At 36.8% G+C, this 21,776-nt stretch overlaps 1 protein-coding gene across 1 annotated transcript in view; it reads right to left on the bottom strand.

Moving 5' to 3' along the window:
• The window catches only part of TLL1 (tolloid like 1), a 337,312-nt gene that overhangs the window by 105,586 nt on the left and 209,950 nt on the right, over nt 1-21,776 (bottom strand). Inside the window, exon 9 of the mRNA XM_055405024.2 lies at nt 20,977-21,092. Coding sequence (XP_055260999.1) covers nt 20,977-21,092 — 116 coding nt within the window. The remainder of the gene's footprint in view (nt 1-20,976; nt 21,093-21,776) is intronic.

The raw sequence follows: 21,776 nt of genomic DNA, 5'->3' as shown, positions 1-21,776 counted from the left end.
CGGAAAAACTGACAATTATAATACATCCTGCTATAGATTGTTGTGTGTTAGTCCCACAGTAAAGTCTTTTACTTTCTAAAATCTATTACACTTTATTATATTTGTTTTTATTTGTTCACCTCTATACCTGTTAAAATTGGTATTCTTTATAAGTAAAATTATATAATGATTAGCTCTGCCAAATGCAGTCTATAGACTATATATATATAGTCTATATATATATACTATATATAGTATGAGGCAGATTACTCAGTCTTTTCTTTGTTTTTTTTTTATTTTTATTTTTTTTATATCTAAAAAAGAATTTTATTAAAAAAGCACAAATGCAAAGAAATGAACAGAGGAAAATTTATGCGTCGAACCTGGACTGGTCACTTATGATAATATACATGCTACAGTCTTTTCTTAAGCTTAATTTTTTTGTATATAAAATGGAGATTACTGTCATACTAAACTCACTGAGGTATGAATAGTTTAGAGCAATTTGGCATAGCACCTAAAAGCACTTAATAAAGATTAAGTCTTTCTATTTATTTTATTAAAAATAAAATATTCTAGTCCAAAACCACCTTCTCATTGTTAAATATATATATTAAATTCTAGTATCAGCAGCATTATGGAAAAAACTTTTCTTTCCCATTTTGAAATTATTGTGTGCTAAGTCACTTCAATCATGCCCAACTCTTTGCGACTCTTTGGACTGTAGCCTGCCAGGCTCCTCTGTCCATGGATTCTCTAGGTAAGAATACTGGAGTGGTTTGCTGTGCCCTCCTTCAGGGGATCTTCCCAACCCAGGGACTGAATCCATGTCTTATTTCTCCTGTGCTGGCAGGCAGGTTCTTTACCACTAGCGCCACCTGGAAATCCCTTTGATATTACTATTTGATAAACTAACTGTTTTATAAAAATGAATTACTCTGAAATTACTAAATAAAAATATTTGCAACTTTATAAACTATATAGTTGGCCTGATTTTATATATATATGTATATATATGTATAGCAACCATGTGTTTATATTTGTATGTGAACCATTTCATAATTTTTTCATATGTGATATATGGAGTGTGCCTATCAAATTTTTACTAGTTTTATAAAACAAATGAAAAGGTTACACACTGTTTCTATAAATATATGAGAAGTATCTGAAATTTTACAATTTGAAAAAATTTCATCAGTGATTAGCATCACTCTAAATAGCTTGTTAGCTTATTTCTGTATTGTTATTAACTTATTAAATTTCTTGCACTCATTAAATCAGTTTTGATAACTTGAATTTCCAGGATTCTACATAAGAAATATTATTTGCAGGGCAGGAATAGAAGTGTGGACTTAGAGAATGGACTTGTGGATGCAGTGGGGGAAGGTGAAGGTATGAGGAACTGAGAGGGGCACTGACATATGCACACTACCATGTGTAAGATAGATAGATAGCTATCAGGAAGCTACTGCACAGCGCAGGGAACTCAGCTCGGTGCTCTGTGGTGACCTAGAATGGAGGGTGGAGGTGGGAGGGAGACTCCAGATTGAGGGGGTATAAATATATACATATGGCTGATTCACGTTATACAGCAGAAACTAACACAACATTGTAAAGCAATTGTACTCCAATAAAAAAATAAAAAGTATTCCTGCAACTTTTGATTTTTAAGTTGAATATATAGCTAATTATATCTAATGAAATTATATTACCATGAATTCAAGTAGAATTTTTAAAATGGAATATAGTATATATATATAAATTGTAGAAGGGAATGGCAATCCACTCCTGGAGATTCCCGTGGACCTCTAGAAGAGCTTGGTAGACCACAGTCCATGGGGTTGCAAAGAGTCAGATTCGACTGAGTGACTAATATTATAATATATAAAAATACTGAATCACTGTTGTACTTCTGAAACATATAGTACTGTAAATCAACTATAATTCTTTAAAATCCATTTTTCAAGCAGGAAAAATATCACCAAAAGAAGCTAAACTGAAAAATAAAATCTAAAATACAAACTATAGGTTAGACAAAATGAGATTTGATGGAAGTCAGATGGGAGAAGAAACACTGAATAAAAATATTTGGTAAATCTTCAACAAACATTGTTGGGAAAAATGGATCTTTATGTGTAAGAGGATAGAAGGAAATGACAACCCATTCCAGTATTCTTACCTGGAAAATCCTGTGGACAGAGAAGCCTGGCAGGCTACATACCGTCCATAGGATCACAAAAAGTTGGACACAGCTGAAGTGACTTAACACACACACACACACACACACACACGTGTAAGATGAACTAAGACTACCATCTTAAGCCATACACAAAACTTAGCTGGACAACGGATTAAAGACCTATAAAACTCATAATGCTAAACTCCTAGAAGGAAACACAGGGCAAAATCTTCATTAAATTGGATTTGACAATGATTTCTTGGTTATGACTCCAAAAGAACAGGAAACAAGCAAAAAAATAGATAATCAGTACTACATCAACTAAAAAGCTTTTGTGAAGCAAAGGAAAAAATCAACATTATCAAAGGCAACTACAGAAAAGTACATAATATTTGCAAATCATATATATGGGGTAAATACATATAAAAATAAATGAAGTACCCCTACAAAACAACAAGAAAATTTAAATAATCCAGTTTAAAAAATGGGCAAAAGACTTGAACAGGCATTTCTCCAAAGATGATGTACAAATGGTGAATAAACAGATAAAACTTTCAATCATCAGGCAAATGAAAATCAAAACCATAAGGATGGTGACTCACATCCTTTAGGGTAGTGCCTATCAAAGGATATGAAAATAATACCTGTTGGTAAAGATGTGGAGAAACTGGACCCCAAGTGCACTGTTGGGGAGATTCTAAAATAGCGCAGCCACTATGAAAAACAATATGAAAGTGCCTCAAAAAATTAAAAATAGAACTGTCAAACGATCCATCAATCCCTGAGAACTTAATATGCATGCTACTGAGACGGGCTGGAACCTGGACACTTTGCTGTAGTGCTGAAATGCTTGTACCTGAACACTTTTCTCCTTGAGCAACAAAATACAAAGAACGGATATAGGGCTCAAAATAACTGCATAAAATTTCAATTGGGGCAATTTCTGGGCAAAGCATAAATAGAGATCAAAAAGCCCAACTGCCACTTCTGAATGAAGAGCCTGGAGCAAAAGCAAAGTACTGCATATGCCCCCTGCATGCAACACCGTGGGCAAACCACTTAAGCCACCCCTCAGGTCTGACCCCTGGACATACTCCTACCTTCACTCCATGTAAGTAACAAGCTCACATCCCCTTGGGGATTTAGCCAGCAAAGGAAGCTATTGTTTGTTCTTGCTTAACTCTGCTGCAACAGGGGCCCATAAAGCCTTGCCTGAATTACTTATCTGGCCTCTAGTAGATTTCTACTGATTGAGGAAGGCCAGGAACTGTGATAAGTATCACCACAACATGAATAAGATTTGAGGCCATTATTCATAGTAAAATAAGCCCTCTGCAAAAGAATAAACACGGTATGACTTACTTATATGAGGTATGTAAAGTAGTCAGATTCATAAGAAACAGAAAGTAAATGGTGCTTACCCCATCTGAGGGGAAAGAAAATTGTTAAAGATGTTGTTTCAGTTTTGCAAGATGAGAAAGTTCTGGAGATATGTTTCACAAAGTGTGTATGTATATTGTATACATATGCATTTGTATTTGTATACAAATATACAAATTTGTGTTGTATATTTAAAAATGATTAAAGAAGCAATTCACATTGTATGTTTTTTATCACAAAAATATGTTAGGTAAATATCTGCATATAGTTAAATGTTAATCACAAAAAAAAAACAATAACATCTCATTTATTTCAAGAAGAAAACAAGCTTGAAAACAAAACAGTAGGATGTGATAATGTGAATCATACTCTTATTTTTAGAATCATTTAATGACTTGGGAGAAGGATAAAGATACTAATTACATATGACTCCATTAGAAGAGTAGGCTAGTAGGAAAAGATACCAAATAACAGAATACACATGTAAAATTTCCAAGCCAGTAGAGAAAAGAAAAATGTAATGAGGGATTTAAACCATAATTCAATACATAAGAAGGCAAAACAGAAGAAAACCAAAAACACAACAATAAACAAAAAACAAAACAACTGGGACACAGAGAATACAAAAAAGAAGCCATAATACATCAATAACCATAATAGGTGTAACTACAATAAGCATTCTATTAAAAAATAAAACTTGCTCTCATGGATTCAAATGAAAAAATAAAATCAAACTATTTGCTGTCTAAAAGTGACATACCTGAGACATAGATCTTGAAAGACTAAATGTGTAAAGTAAGATAAAGATATACCAGGCAGAAACATTAATCAAAAGAAAGAAGATTTATTAATATCATAAGAAACAGAGATTTAACTAAAACATGATTAGTGAGATTTATTATATAATGATACATTTTATCAGAAAACTAATATTCTAAACTTATAAGTATATGGTATATAATAGAGTGTAAAATATTTTAAAACTGTTGTTGTTCCTCAGTCACTAAGTTGTGTCCAACTTTTTGAATGCCAGGCTCCTCTGTCCTACTCTATCTCTCAAATTCACTGAAGTTCATGTCCATTGAGTTGGTTATACTCTGCTGCTCCCTTCTCCTTTTGCCTTCAATCTTTCCCAGCATCAGGTCTTTTCCAATGAGTCACCTCTTTGCATCAGGTGGCCAAAGCATTGGGGCTTCAACTTCAGCATCAGTCCTTCAGTGAATATTCAAGTTTCCTTTAGGATTGATTGGTTTGATCTACTTCAGTCCAAAGGACTCTCAAGAGTCTTCTCTGACACCACAATTCAAAAGTGTCAATTCTTTGGTGCTAAGCCTTCTTTAAGGACCAACTCACATCTGCACACGACTGTTGGAAAAACCATAGTTTTGACTCTACCGATCTCTGTGGCAAAGTAATGTCTCTAATTTTTTATATGCTGTCTAGGTTTCTGATAGCTTTCCTTCCAAGGAGCAAGTATGTTTTAATTTCATGGCTGCAGGCACCATTCACAGTGATTATGGAGAATAGGAAAGTAAAACCTGCCGCTGTTTCCACTTTTTCCCCTTCTATTTGCCATGAAGGGATGGGACTAGATGCCACGATCTTAGTTTTTTAAATGCTGATTTTCAATCTAACTTTTTCACTCTCCTCTCTTACTTTCATCAAGAGGATCTTCAGTTCCTCTTCACTTTCTGCCATTAGTGTAACATCTGACTATCTGAGGTTGTTGATATTTCTTCTGGTAATCTTGATTCCAGTCTGTGAGTAATCCAGCCCAGCATTTTGCGTGATGGATTCTACATAGAAGTTAAAGAAGGAGAGCAACAATATACAGCCTTGTATATTGTACTCCTTTCCCAATTTTGAAACAGTCCATTGTTCCACATCCAGGTCTAACTGTTACAGTTTCTTGACCTTCATACAGGTTTCTCAGGAGACAGGTAAGGGGGTCTGATACTTCTATCTCTTTAAGAATTTTCCACAGTTTCTTGCAACCCACTTAGTTAAAGGCTTTAGCATCGTCAATGAAGCAGAAGTTGATGTTTTTCTGGAACTCCCTTGTCTTCTCCATCATCCAAAAGGTGTTGGCAATTTGATCATTAGTTCCTCTGCCTCTTCAAAATCCAGCTTGTACATCTGCAAGTTCTTAGTTCACGTTCTGCTGAAGCCTTATTGTTGTTCAATCACTAAGTCATGTCTGACTCTTTGTAACTCCATGAATTACAGCACCACAAGCTTCTCTGTCCTTCACTATCTCCCAGAGTTTGCTCAAATCCATGGTCATTGTAGTCAGTGATGCTGTCTAACTATCTCATCCTCTGTCACCCTCTTCTCCTATTGCCTTCAACCTTCCCCAGCATCAAGAATTTTTCCAAAGAGTTGTCTCTTCCCATCAGATGGCTAAAGTATAGGAGCTTCAACTTCAGCATCAGTCCTTCCAAGGAATATTCAGGGTTGATTTCCCTTAGGATTGACTGGTTCAATCTTCTTCAGTCAAAGGGTCTCTCAAAAGTCTTCTCCAGCACCACAGTTCGAAAGCATCTTCTTTGGTGCTCAGTCTGCTTTATGGTCCAAATCTCACATGTTTACATGACTACTGGAAAAATCAGAGCTTTGACTACATGGACTTTGTTGGCAAAGTGAAGTTTCAGCTTTTTAATATGCTGTCTAGATTTGTCATAGTTTTCCTTCCAAAGAACAAGCATCTTTTAATTTCGTGGATGCCATCACCATCTGCAGTGATTTTGGAGCCAAAGAAAATAAAAGTGATCTCTGTTTCCACCCCTTCCATTAGCTATGAAGTAGAGACATTATTTTGCCAACCAAGGTCCGTCTAGTCAAGGCTATGGTTTTTCGCGTGGTCATGTATGGATGTGAGAGTTGGACTGTGAAGAAAGCTGATCGTCGAAGAATTGATGCTTTTGAACTGTGGTGCTGGAGTAGACTCTTGAGAGTCCCTTGGACTGCAAGAAGATCCAACTACTCCATTCTAAAGGAGATCAATCCTGGGTGTTCATTGGAAGGACTGATGCTAAAGCTGAAACTCCAATACTTTGGCCACCTCATGCGACGAGTTGACTCACTGGAAAAGACTCTGATGCTGGAGGAATTGGGGGTGGGAGGAGACGGGGATGACAGAGAATGAGATGGCTGGATGGCGTCACTGACTCGATGGACATGAGTTTGAGTGAACTCCGGGAGTTGGTGATGGACAGGGAGGCCTGGCGTGCTGTGCTTCATGGGGTCGCAGAGTCGTACAAGACTGAGCGACTGAACTGAACTAAATGTGAACAGATGCCATGATCTGAATGTGAACAGATGCCATGATCTGAGTTTTTTGAATTCTGACTTTCAAGTCAGCTTTTTCACTCTCCTCTTTCATTCTCATCAAGAGGATCTTTCATTCCTCTTCACTTTCTGCCACTCGAGTGGTATCATCTGTGTACCTGAGGCTGCTGATATTTCTGCCTGCAAGCTTGATTCATCAAGTCCAGCATTTCATATGATGTATTTGATGTGAAGAGTTGACTCATTAGAAAAGACTGTGATTCTGAAAAAGACTGAAAGCAGGAGAAGAGGACAACAGATGACGAAATGGTTGAATGGCATCACCATCTCAATTGACATGAGTTTGAGCAAGCTCCAGGAGATGGTGAAGGACAGGGAAGCCTGGCATGCTTCAGTCCATGGGGTTACAAAGAGTCAGACACAACTGAGCAACTGGACAACAACTCTGCACAGAAGTTAAATAAGCAGGGTGACAATATATGCACCCTTGTTGTATTCCTTTCCAATTTGGAACCAGTCTGTTGTTCGTGTTTGGTTCTAATGCTGCTTCTTGTCCTGCATATAGGTTTCTCAGAAGGCAGGTAAGGTGGTCTGGTATTGCCATCTCTTTATGAATTTTCCACAGTTTGTTGTGATCCACATAGTCAAAGACTTTAGAGTAGTCAATGAAGCAGAAATAGATGTTTTTCTGGAATTCCCTTACTTCTCCTAAGATCCAGTGTATGTTGGTAAGTTGATCTCTGGTTCCTCTGCCTTTTCTAAATCCAACTTGTACATCTGGAAGTTCTCAGGTCACATACTATTGAAACCTAGCTTGAAGAATTTTGAGCATTATCTTGCTAGCATGTGAAATATAGGAATAATAGAATGGTAGTCTGAACATTCTTTGGCACTGGGCTTCTTTGGGATTGGAATGAAAATTGACCTTTTCCAGTCTGTGGATACTGCTGAGTTTTGCAGATTTGCTGACATATTGAACACAGCACTTAAACAGCATTGTCTTTTAAGACTAAAAATGGCTCAGCGAGAATTCTGTCATCCTAACTAGCTTTGTTTGTACTAATGCTTCCTAAGGTGAGTGACCACATCATCGTGGTTATCTATGTCATTAAGACATTTCTTACAGAGTTCTTCTAATTATTCTTGATACTCTTCTGTTCCTGTCAGGTGCTCACTATTTCTGTTATCATGCCCATCTTTGCATGAAATATTCCCTTGATATCTCCAATTTTCTTGAAGAGATCTTAGTGTTTTCCATTCTATTGTTTTCCTCTATTTCTCTGCATTGTTCATTTAAGGAGGCCTTCTTATCTTTCCTTGTTATTCTCTGGAACCCTGCATTCAGTTTAGAGTATCTTCCCTTTTCTCCATTGCCTCTTGCTTCTCTTCCTTTCTCAGCTACTTACAAATGCAAAGCCTTCTCAGACCATTTTGCCCTCATTCATTTCTTTCGGTGGTTTAGGTCACTGCCTCCCATACAATGTTACCAACCTCTGTCCTTAGTTCTTCAGACACTCTCTTCCAGAGCTAATCTCTTGAAACTATTCATCACCTGTGCTGTATAATAAAAGGGATTTGATTAGGTCATACCTAAATGGTCTAGTGGCTTTCCCTACTTTCTCAGATGGTAAAGAATCCACCTGCAATGCAGGTGATTCAGGTTCAATCCCTGGGTAAGGCAGATCCCCTGGAGAAGAGAATGGCAACCTACTCCAGTATTCTTGCTTGGAAAATCCCAGGGACAGAGGAGCCTGGTAGATTATGGTCCATGGGGTCACAAAGAGTTGGACATGACTGAATGACTGACCCTTTGCAATAAGGAGCTTATCTTCTGAACCATGGTCAGCTCCAGGTCTTGTTTTTAATCTCTGTATAGAGTTTCTCCATCTTTAGCAACAAAGAACATAATCAATCTGATTTCAGTGTTTACCATTTGGTAATGTCTAAACAAGTGGAGACTGTACTGTCGTTTTTAAGGTTGCATCCAAGTACTGCATTTTGGACTCTTTTGTTGACCGTGAGGGCTCTTCCATTTCTTCTAATGGATTCTTGCCCAAAGTAGTAGATATAATGGTCATCTGAATTAAATTCACCCATTCCCATCAATTTTAGTTCACTGATTCCAAAGAGGATAGTGCCATCTCCTGCTTGGCCACGTCTAATTTATCTTGATTCATAGACCTAACATTTCAGGTTCCTATGCAATACTGTTTTTACAGCACTCGGCTTCACTTTCAGCACCAGACACATCCACACATGAATGTTGCTTGCATTTGGTGCAGCTGCTTCATTCTTACTGGAGCTATTTGTAATGGCCTTCTGTTCTTCCCCAGTAGCATACTGGATACCTTCTGACCTGGGGGGCTCATCTTATGGAGTCATATCTTTTTGCCATTTCATACTGTCCATGGGGTTCTCCAGGCAATAATACTAGGAAATAATGCCATTTCCTTCTGCAGTGGACAATGTTTTGTCAGAGTCTTCATTATTATCCATCCATTTCAGGTGGCTCCACATGGAATGGCCCATAGCTTCACTGAGTTACAAAAGACCCTTCACCACAACAAGACTGTAATCCATGGAGAGGAAAATTCTAAGTTATATTTGACACATCTGTGACCCCAATGACTGTAACCCATCTCCTCTGTTCATGAGATTTTTCCATCAAGAATACAGGAATGGGTTTCTCTTTCCTTCACCAGGGTATCTATCTGACCTGAGGATCGAATCCATGTCTGCATTGCAGACATACTGCATTATAGGCAGATAGTTTACCACTGTGCCACCCAGGCTTCCCATTAAATCTGTAAAGAACACTTAATAAATCTAATAAAAGTGGCAAATAATATTTTAATATGTTAAAATGTATCTTTCTACTATTTGATGGTTGAAGCAGTCAAAAGCAATACTATAGAGAATATAAAAATAGAAAAAAAGGATTAATGTGAATGTAGAAAATATTATACCTAACCATTGCACAAAACACATTTTCAAGCAAAGATTTTTTGTGTTTTAATTATTATGGTCAATTCCAAGTTCATACTGTCAGCCTCAATCTATTTTAAACACTGACTTCATACAGACTACAGTCTTTCTTCAAAAAATGATTAAAGAGAAATTGATAAGAAAAGGAAGACTGGGAAACAAATAATGTTTGTGAATAAAAAATATATTACTAAAAATATGTGAGTTTAGAAGAAATAATAAAAGATGAAGCAGATGATTACAATTGAAAACTAAAAATATTACGTGTCAAGCTGATGAAATTCAGACAAAGTAGCTTTCAAAAGAAAAATTTATACCCTTAAATATTCGTATTGTAAAAGAAAAGGTGCAAGAAATTAAAACATTAAGTTTACAACCAAAGAAGTAAAAGTGATCCATTAATCTCTAGATTTGATGCAATCTCTATCAAACATCCATGACATTTTCCCAGAGAAGTAGAACAAATAATCCCATAATTACATAGAACCACAAAAGACCCCGAATTGCCGAAGCAATCTTGAGAAAAAACAACAAAGTTAAATATATCACAATCCCAGACTTCAAACTAGACACAAAGCTACAGTAATCAAAACTAGTATCTGTTGCATTGGCACAACAGATATGTAGAACAATGCAACAGAATGGAGAGCCCAGAATAAACCCACATGTTTAAAGGTCAATTAGTCTAAAAGGAAGTATGAATATGCAATGGAGAAAAAAACAGCCTTTTCAATAAATGGTGCTAAGGAAACAAGACAGCTACATTTAAAAGAATGAATTTAGAACACTTTCTCACACCATATACAAAAAGAAGTTCAAAATGTATTAAAGATCTAAATGAGAGGCCTTCAGGATTTCAATCATAAAAATCCTAGAGGAAAACATAGGCCAAGCACTCTTTGACATATATATTAGCATTATTTTTTTTTCTGTTTCCTAAGACAAAAGAAATAAAACAAAAGTAAACAAATCAGACCTAATTAAACTTAAAAGCTTTTCCACAGGAAAGGAAATAATCAAGAAAGCAGACAACCTACTGAATGAATGTTTGCAAATGGTACTGCCAGCAAGGGGTTAATATTAAAAATATATAAACAGATCAATACAAAAAGGCAATACAATACAAAAATGGACAGAATCTTTTGACATATTTTTCCAAAAAAGAATCATAGATGGCAAACAGGCACATGAAAGGACTCTCAATATCACTAATTATTTGAGAAATGAAAATCAAAACTGAGATATCACCTCACACCTATGAAAACGGCTGTAGTCAAAATCTATAAATAGCAAATGTTGGAGAGGATGTGAGAATAGAGAATCCTCTTACACTGCTGTGTGCGTGCACGCGTGCTCAGTCGCTACAGTAGTGAGTGACTCTCTGTGACCCTAGGGACCTTAGCCCTCCAGGCTCCTCTGTTCATGGGATTCTACAGGCAAGAAGACTAGAGTGAATTGCCGTGCCCTCCTCCAGGGGATTTTCCCCACCCAGGGATCGAACCTGCATCTCCTTCACCGCAAGGGGATTCTTTACCACTGAGCCAACAGGAAAGCAACCTACACTGTGGGTGGGGATGTAAATTGGTGCAGCCATTCTATAGAACACTAGGGAGTTTCCTCAAAAGACTAAAAAAAGAACTATCATATGGTCCAACGATTCCATCCCTGGGTATATATCTGGAAAAAATGAAAACACTAATTTGAAAGGACACATGCACCTCAATGTTCGTACTAGCACTATTTATAATAGCCAAGATACAGCAGCAACCCAAGTGCTAATCAACAGATGAATGGATATAGAAGATGTGCCATACATATGAATACTACTCAGCCATAGAAAGAATGAAATTCTTCCATTTGTAGCAACATGGATGGACATAGAGAATGCTATGCTTAGTGAAGCAAAGTCAGAGAGAAATACAAATGCTGTATGAAATCACTTCTTCATGGAATCTAAAAAAATGCAAATTAATGTATACACCAAAAAGGAAACATCCTAATAGATAAGGAAAATAAACTTGTACTTACCAAAGTAGAGAGAGAAAGGAGGACAGACAAATTAGGGGTATGGGATATAACAACTATCACATATAAAAGGAAGCAGAAATGGTACACTGTCCCGCACAGAGAACAGTAGCTGTTGCAGTTTAATGATTTTAAGGGAGTGTGATCTGAAAAATACTGTATGCTGTACACCTGAAACTAATATAAAATTGTAAGTCAACAATAACTCAAAAATTACAAAATAAAAAGCAAAGAAGCAAAGAAAATCAGAATGAACATAAATGTTAAATGAAAGAAAATAATAAAAATATAACAAAGAAAGATGAGTATGTTTCATTCACCATTTGTAACAATAAATTTGCTTATCATTGTAAACATATTTGAAAATATAGTAGGAAAAATTATAGATTTGTTTATTTTTTCCTATTTTGCAACATTTTGGAAAATACCATTTTATTAGTAATCCTGCATATAAGAAAAGTAAATAAACTTTGAATGCTGATGTTATGGGTACTGCAATCAGATAGGAGAAACTTTTTCCAGATATTATCTTGCTCATACTAACTGATATAATTTGATTAATCTCATCCCAAAGCTTTCCATATCCTATAATGCTTTGTTTTAAAATATCATGTATATTGCAGTAACATAGATGGATTTAGAGATTATCATACTGAGTGAAGTAAGTCAGACAGAGATAGACAAATATCATGTAACAAGATTTATATGTGGAATCTAATCTGAATATAACTTATTTAAATTTTAGTTCAGTTCAGTTCAGTCGCTCAGTCATGTCCCATTCTTTGAGACCACATAAATCACAGCACGCCAGGCCTCCCTGTCCATCACCAACTCCCGGAGTTCACTCAAACTCACCTCCATCGAATCGGTGATGCCATCCAGCCATTTCATTCTCTGTCATCCTCTTCTCCTCCTGCCCCCAATCCCTCCCAGCATCAGAGTCTTTTCCAGTGAGTCAACTCTTCGCATGAGGTGGCCAAAGTATTGGAGCTTCAACTTTAATATCAGTCCTTCCAATGAACACCCAGGACTGATCTCCTTAGAACGGACTGGTTGGATCTACTCACAGTCCAAGGGACTCTCAAGAGTCTTCTCCAACACCACAGTTCCAAAACATCAATTCTTCAGCAATCAGCTTGCTTCAGAGTCCAAATCTCACATCCATACATGAACACTGGAAAAACCATAGCCTTGACTAGACGGACTTTGGTTGGCAAAGTAATGTCTATGCTTTTCAATATACTATCTAAGTTGGTCATAACTTTCCTTCCAAGGAGTAAGCGTCTTTTAATTTCAAGGCTGCATCAGCATCCGCAGTGATTTTGGAGCCCCAAAAAATAAAATCTGACACTGTTTCCACTGTTTCCCCATCCACTTCCCATGAAGTGATGGGACCAGATGCCATGATCTTAGTTTTCTGAATGTTGAGCTTCAAGCCAATTATTTCACACTCCTCTTTCACTTTCATCAAAAGGCTTTTGAGTTCCTCTTCACTTTCTGCCATAAGGGTGGTGTCATCTGCATATCTGAGGTTATTGATATTACTCCCAGCAATCTTGATTTCAGCTTGTGGTTCTTCCAGCCCAGCGTTCCTCATGATGTACTCTGCATATAAGTTAAATAAGCAGGGTGACAATATACAGCCTTGATGTACTCCTTTTCTATTTGGAACCAGTCTGTTGTTCCATGTCCAGTCTAACTGTTGCTTCCTGACCTGCATACAGGTTTCTCTACAGGCAGGTCAGGTGGTCCGGTATTCCCATCTCTTTCAGAATTTTCCACAGTTTATTGTGATCCACACAGTCAAAGGCTTTGGCATAGTCAATCAAGCAGAAATAGATATTTTTCTGGAACTCTCTTGCTTTCTCCATGATCCAGCGGATGTTGGCAATTTGATCTCTGGTTCCTCTGCCTTTTCTAAAACCAGCTTGAAAATCTGGAATTTCATGGTTCACGTATTGCTGAAGTCTGTCTTGGAGAATTTTGAGCATGACTTTACTAGTGTGTGAGATGAGTGCAATTGTGCAGTAGTTTGAGCATTCTTTGGCATTGCCTATCTTTGGGATTAGAATGAAAACTGACCTTTTCAGTCCTGTGGCTACTCCTGAGTTTTCCAAATGTGCTGGCATATTGAGTGCAGCACTTTCACAGCATCATCTTTCAGGATTTGAAATAGCTCAACTGGAATTCCATCACCTCCACTAGCTTTGTTCAAAATGATGCTTTCTCAGACCCACTTGACTTCACATTCCACGATGTCTGGTTCTAGGTGAGTGATCACACCATTGTGATTGTCTAGGTCATGAAGATCTTTTTTGCACAGTTCTTCTGTGTATTCTTGACACCTCTTCTTAATATCTTCTGCTTCTGTTAGGTCCATACCATTTCTGTCCTTTATTGAGCCCATCTCTGCATGAAATGTTCCCTTGCTATCTCTAATTTTCTTGAAGAGATCTCTTGTCTTTCCTATTCTGTTGTTTTCCTCTATTTCTTTGCATTGATCTCTGAGGAAGACTTTGTTATCTCTCCTTGCTATTCTTTGGAACTCGGCATTCTGATGCTTATATCTTTCCTTTTCTCCTTTGTTTTTCGTTTCTCTTTTCACAGCTATTTTTAAGGCTTCCTCAGACAGCCATTTTGCTTTTTTGCATTTCTTTTCCATGGGGATGGTCTTGGTCCCTGTCTCCTGTACAATGTCACGAACCTCCATCCACAGTTCACCAGGCACTCTATCTACCAGATCTAGTCCCCTAAATTTATTTCTCACTTCCACTGTATAAACACAAGGGATTTGATTTAGGTCATACCTGAATGGTCTAGTGGTTTTCCCTACTTTCTTCAATTTAAGTCTGAATTTGGCAATAAGGAGTTCATGATCTGAGCCACAGTCAGCTCCTGGTCTTGTTTTTGCTAACTGTATAGAGCTTCTCTATCTTTGGCTGCAAAGAATATAATCAATCTGATTTCGGTGTTGACCATCTGGTGATGTCCATGTGTAGACTCTTCTCTTGTGTTGTTGAAAGAAGGTGTTTGCTATGCCAAGTGTGTTCTCTTGGCAAGACTCTATCAGCCTTTGCCCTGCTTCATTCTGTGCTCCAAGGCCAAATTTGCTTGTTACTCCAGGTGTTTCTTGACTTCCTACTTTTGCATTCCAGTCCCTTATAATGAAAAGGACATCTTTTTTGGGTGTTAGTTCTAAAAGGTCTTGTAGGTCTTCATAGAACCGTTCAACTTCGGCTTCTTCAGCATTACTGTTTGGGGCGTAACCTTGGATTACCGTAATATTGAATGGTTTGCCTTGGATACGAACAGAGATCATTCTGTCGTTTTTGAGATTGCATCCATGTACTGCATTTCGGACTCTTTTGTTGACCATGATGGCTACTCCATTTCTTCTAAAGGATTCCTGCCCACAGTAGTAGATATAATGGTCATCTGAGTTAAATTCACCCATTCCAGTCCATTTTAGTTCACTGATTCCTAGAATGTTGACGTTCACTCTTGCCACCTCCTGTTTGAACACTTCCAATTTGCCTTGATTCATGGACCTAACATTCAAGGTTCCTATGCAGTTTACAGCATTGGACCTTTCTTCTATCACCAGTCACATCCACAACTGGGTGTTGTTTTTCTTTGGCTCCATCCCTTCATTCTTTCTGGAGTTATCTCTTCACTGATCTCCAGTAGCATACTGGGCACCTACCGACCTGGGGAGTTCCTCATTCAGTATCCTATCATTTTGCCTTTTCATACTGTTCTTGGGGTTCTCAAGGCAAGTATACTGAAGTGGTTTGCCATTCCCTTAAGTGGACCACATTCTGTCAGACCTCTCCACCATGACAAATTTAATCCAGATGGCCATTATTTCTACTACTGTGGACAAGCATCCTCTAGAAGAAATGGAGAAGCCCTCATAGTCAACAAAAGAGTCTTGGTGCAATACTTGGTGCAGCACTTGGTGTAATCTCAAAAATGACAGAATGATCTTGGTTCATTTCCAGGGCAAACCATTCAACATGACAGTAACCCAAGTCTCGGCCCCAATCACTAATGCCAAAGAAACTAACATTGACCAGTTCTATTAAGACCTACAAGACCTTCTAGAGTGAACACCAACAAAAGATGTCCTTTTCATCATAGGGGACTGGAATGCAGAAGTAGGAAATAAAGAGATACCTGGAATAATAGGTAAGTTTGGCCTTGAAGTACAAGATAAGGGAAGGAAGAGGCTAACAGAGTTTTGTCAAGAGAACACACTGGTCACAGCAGACCCCTTTTTCCAACAAGACAAGAGACAACTCTACACATGGACATCATCAGATGGTCAATACTGAAATCAGATTGATTATATTGTTTGCAACTGAAGATGGAGAAGCTCTATTGAGTCAGCAAAAACAAGACTTCGAGCTGACTGTGGCTCAGATCATGAGGTCCTTACTACAAAATTCAGGCTTAAATTGAAGATAGTAGGGAAAACTGTTAGGCCATTCAGGTATGACTTAAATCAAACCCCTTATGATTATAAAGTGGAGGTGATCAATAGATTTAAAGGATTAGATCTGGCAGACAGAGTGCCTGAAGAACTATAGATGGAGGTTCATAACATTGTTAAGGAAGTGGTGACCAAAACTATCCCAAAGAAAAATAAATGCAAGAAGGAAAGGTGATATGAGGAGGCTTTACACATAGCTGAGGATAGAAGAGAAGTGAAAGGCAAGGGAGAAAGGGAAAGATATACCCAGTTGAATGCAGAGTTTCAGAGAATAGCAAGGAGAGATAAGAAAGCCTTCTTAAGTAAACAATGAAAAGAAATAGAGGAAAGCAATAGAATAGGAATGACTAGAAATCTCTTCAAGAAAATTGGAGATATCAAAGGAATATTTCATGCAAGGATGGGCAGAAGCAGTAGAGACTGAACTGAAGTAGAAGAGATTAAGAGGAAGTGGCAAGAAATCAAAAGACACTGAAATCAAAAGGACTGATGCTGAAGTTGAAGCTCCAATATTTGGTCACCTGATGTGAAGAATTAACTCATTGGAAAAGACTCTGATGCTGGGAAAGATTGAAGGAGGAGGAGGGGATGACAGAGGATGAGATGGTTGGATGGCATCACTGACTCAATGGACATGAGTTTGAGCAAGCTCTGGGAGTTTGTGATGGACAGAGAAGCCTGGCATGCTGCAGTCCATTGGGTCACAAAGAGTTGGATACGAGTGAGCAGCTGAACTGAGTCTGAGAGGTGAGGGAGGAGGGATAAACTGGGAGATAAGGATTGACATACTGAAGAGACTTCGTAGCAGCAGCAGCACACACACATCTATGTATAAATAGATGACTAGTATGGACCTACTATATTGCACAGGAAACTCAATACTCTGTAATGGCCTATTAGAGAAAAGAACCTAAAATAGAGTGGTTATATATATATGTATAACAGATTCACTTTGCTATATACCTGAAACTAAGACAACATTGTAAATCAAATAGACTCCAAAAAAATTAAGGAAAAAGAACAAACAGAAAGGCTGAAAAAAATTATGTAGAGTTTTAAACTTTCTCTGAAGCTATAGTTACTTTTATATCTTACTCTTTAGTACATTTTTAAAGACAGACAAAGGGTGAGATGTTTGGATGGCATCACCAACCCAATGAGCAAGAGTTTGAGCAAGCTACGGCAGTTGGTGATGGACAGAGAGGCCTGGAGTGCTGCAGTCCATGGGGTCACAGAGTCAGACAGACTGAACAATTGAACTGAACTGAATGATTTTCACAATATATTTTCAAAGGCTTATTCAAAGACTATAAGTAGAAATTGATCAACACCTATAACTATGTTACAACATAGACTCGTAATTCTTAAATTAAAAATAACTGTATAAAGAATAACATGTGCATTCATGTATTATATGTCTTTTGTAACTTTTCATGTGTAAAATCTATTTATGCTATACAAAATTTCATTTAATTTTCATTGTAAGAACAAACTTGTTACCAAAGGGGAGAGAGAAGGGAGAATGAACAAATTATGGTATGGGATTAAAATATAAAAACCGCTATGTATAAAGTTTAATAAACAAATAGGCATATGGTATAACAGAGAATGAGAGTAATATCCTGCACAACTCCATACCCATCATACTCATCAGTTCAGTTCCGTTCAGTCGCTCAGTCGTGTCCGACTCTTTGCAACCCCATGCACGACAGGCCTCCCTGTCCATCACCAACTCCCGGAGTTCACTCAAACTAATGTCCATTTAGTCAGTGATGCCATCAGCCATCTCATTCTCTGTCATCCCCGTCTCCTCCCACTCCCAATCCCTCCCAGCATCAGTCATAAGACCACTCAATTATCAGGGATACAAATTTTTCTTTAACTGCATTTTCATTTTCACTGAAACTAAAGTGCATTTAAGTCATTCCAGATGAATTAGTGAAAAACAAAGGAAAAAATAATTTAACAACTTATAAAAAGCAATCATTACAATCTTGGTCTGGAAAGATGTTTAAGAAAGAATCTAGAAATTAACATATTTATTTCACTTCTCAATAATTTAAAATTCTGTAACAAACAATCTGATAAAGGGAAGTTTACATCTTCCTTTTTAATCGTTATATGTGTAATTTCATTTTCTTGCCTTAATGTGCTACCACTTCTACCAAACCTTTTTTAAAAAGGGGTGGGGGAACTGGTGGACACACTTGATTTTTTACCTATTTCAAAAGAAATATTTTCCAAAGAAATATTTTCAGAATGTCACCAATAATAATGGTGAAAAGGAAAGTGAAAGTCGACCAGTCCTGTCCAACTTTTTGTTACCCAAGGACTATAGCCTGCCAGACCCCTCTGTTCATGGAATTCTCTAGGCAAGAATACTGAAGTGAGTAGCCCTTCCCTTCTCCATGGGGTCTTCCCAATCCAGGGATAGAACCCAGGTCTCCTGCATTGCAGGCAGATTTTTTACCATCTGAACCACCAGGAAAGCCCAGGATAATGGTACTTGCACTAGCTTTTGTTGATTTTCTTCATAAAATTAATGAAATATTTTTATTTTCCTAATTTGCTCAGGGTTTGTTGTTGCTGTTAAATCACTAATAGATATTTTTCTTGATTTAACTGAGATATTCATTTAATGGGGCTTATATGTACATACATGTAAACACAAACATATATATATATATATAATATAATACATATATGCACATATCCATGCATATATTTGCTTTCAAAATATATAATAATAGTAATATATTTTATATAGTACTTAAGTATTTATAGATAGATACATATATACATATACATGTGTAGATATTTGCATTTGTTTTGGTAATGTAGGGAGGATTTTACATACATATTCAAATGTGAGTCTGGGTTAAAATTTTCCCTTCCTACACTGTTTTTGTCATCAGGATGGCTATCAGGTTTTGCTAACTATATAAATTGCTTCGGTGTTTAGTGACTAAGTCATGCCCAACTTTTTTGTAAACCCATGAACTGTAGCCCTCCAGGTTCCTCTGCCCATGGGATTTTCCAGGCAAGAATATTGGAGTGGGTTGCCGTTTCCTTATCAAGGGGATCTTCCTGACCCAGGAATCAAATGCACATCTTCTGCATTATAGGTGGATTCTTAACCACTGAGCCACCTGAGAAGCCCTAACCATATAAAGAGTAGAGTGTAATTTTTATTTTATTCTCTGAAAGACTTTATGCAAGACTGTATTTATTTCTTACTGGGTTGTTGGGTAGAACTTATTCATGAAGCTATCTAGCCTGGGTTTTCATTGTCAAAAATTTTTTGAATAATAATTCAAATAGACAGCAATTTGATTTCTCTAGTGGTTATAGAAATATTCGAAATTTTAATTTCTTCTTGAATAAGAGCTGAGAGTTGGACTGTGAAGAAAGCTGATCGCCGAAGAATCGATGCTTTTGAACTGTGGTGTTGGAGAAGACTCTTGAGAGTCCCTTATACTGCAAGGAGATCCAACCAGTCCATTCTAAAGGAGATCAATCCTGGATGTTCATTGGAGGGACTGATGCTAAAGCTGAAACTCCAATACTTTGGCCACCTCATGAGACGAGTTGACTCACTGGAAAAGACTCTGATGCTGGGAAAGGTTGGGGGCGGGAGGAGAAGGGGACGACAGAGAATGAGATGGCTGGATGGCATCACCGACTCTGTGGACATGAGTTTGAGTGTACTCCGGGAGTTGGTGATGGACAGGGAGGCCTGGCGTGCTGTGATTCATGGGGTCGCGGAGAGTCGGACACTACTGAGCGACTGAACTGAACTGAACTGAACTGAAGTAATATTTTGTAGTGATTTTCCCATTTCACTTACATTTTCAAAGTTATTGGCATAATGTTCAAAATGTTCTTTTGGTGTCTAAAGCATCTATGGTTATAATAATCATTTTATGCTAATTATTAGATAATTGTGATTTCTCTGTTAATCTTTATTTCTTGATCTCTTTTCATCCATTTCTCTAAATTGTTTTCTAAATCTATTTTCTAAATTGTTTCAAAGTGCCAACTTTGTCCATACTTTGTACATATAGTTTCATGTTTTTAAATTTATTTTTTATTTCTTCCTTTATGTACTATTCCATTTATTTTATTGCTCCTTTTTCTAGTGTTTTTATATGGATGTCTATCTCTTTAGTTTGGAGTATTTTTTTATTTCCTAATATAAGTATATAACTTTGTGAATTTCCTAAATTTAGAATACGCTTTAGATGTATCTTACAGACTGGGAATTCTCAGTACTTTTGTTATAATTGATTTATAAATGATTTCTAATTTTTATCATGATTTCTTCTTGAATGAATGGGATAGTTGATATATATTTCTCAATTTTAATATGTGTGGGATTTTTCTAGTTATCTTTCTGATACTGATTTTTAACTTAATTCCATTGTATCTGAGAACATAATTTGTATTATGTCAACCCTTTTAGATCATTTACTATTTCTTTTAAAATTATATCTTTCAAAAAATTCCTGGAGCTTAAATAATACCCATCATAAATTTTCTGAGCTTTTCAATTAGTCAAATAAGAATAGAAAACAAAGTAAAATATATTTGAAAGAAGATAAACCTTTGCATCTGAGACTAAAAGAGGACACTTGATGGGATAAACTACCTTCTCTCCTGGGGTCACAGAGACTCTCCAGATGCAATGTGTATAAGATGGATAGCCATTTGGAAATCCTGGGGAGGAAAGATTGCCATTGGATTCTTGTAGGGTTTCTCCACATGCTGAAAGAAAGAAAAAACCGCATATGTTTGATTTTTTTTAATGAAAAAGATAAAATTATTCATTATTTTTTATAAAAGACATTTGCATCATAAATGAATCGAGTCTTTTGGTGTTAGAGAAGGATATATATTTGTATTTTATAAAATACTTTTCCTTTATAAGTAATTTTTAAAATGTCTTTCTTACAAGAATTTCAGTATACTTAAAGGGATTGCTATAGTTAACCATATAACAAGATTATGAGATAAATAACCTAAAGAACCATAAAATTCTTCCTCATGGAAACATTTTGCATTCATACCCAAGGAGCAAATAGCCAACTTATACATCACCCATACTCAGATTCAAGCCAGTGGGTACCTATTCGATGTGATTCTGGGATCCCATGAAACATTCTATTATTATATTTGGTGTAGAGTGAAGTTAATTTTAATAATGAATACTGTATCAAAGTTGGGAAAAATAAAATTTAAATAATAATGAATAGTCAATAAAAGTGATGCCAAAATGACACACAATGAAATATTTTTTTCAAAATAAACTGCCCACTCTCACCACTACTATTCAACAAAGTTCTGGAAGTTTTGGCTACAGCAATCAGAGCAGAAAAAGACATAAAAGGAATACAAATTGGAAAAGAAGAAGTAAAACTTTCACTGTTCGCTGATGACATGATCCTCTAC

This window comes from Moschus berezovskii, chromosome 19 (assembly GCF_049115385.1).
Source record: "Moschus berezovskii isolate FMDL1 chromosome 19, NW_MosBer_1.0, whole genome shotgun sequence".
NCBI classification, from domain to species: domain Eukaryota; kingdom Metazoa; phylum Chordata; class Mammalia; order Artiodactyla; family Moschidae; genus Moschus; species Moschus berezovskii.
This window is presented reverse-complemented; position numbering and strand designations above follow the sequence as displayed.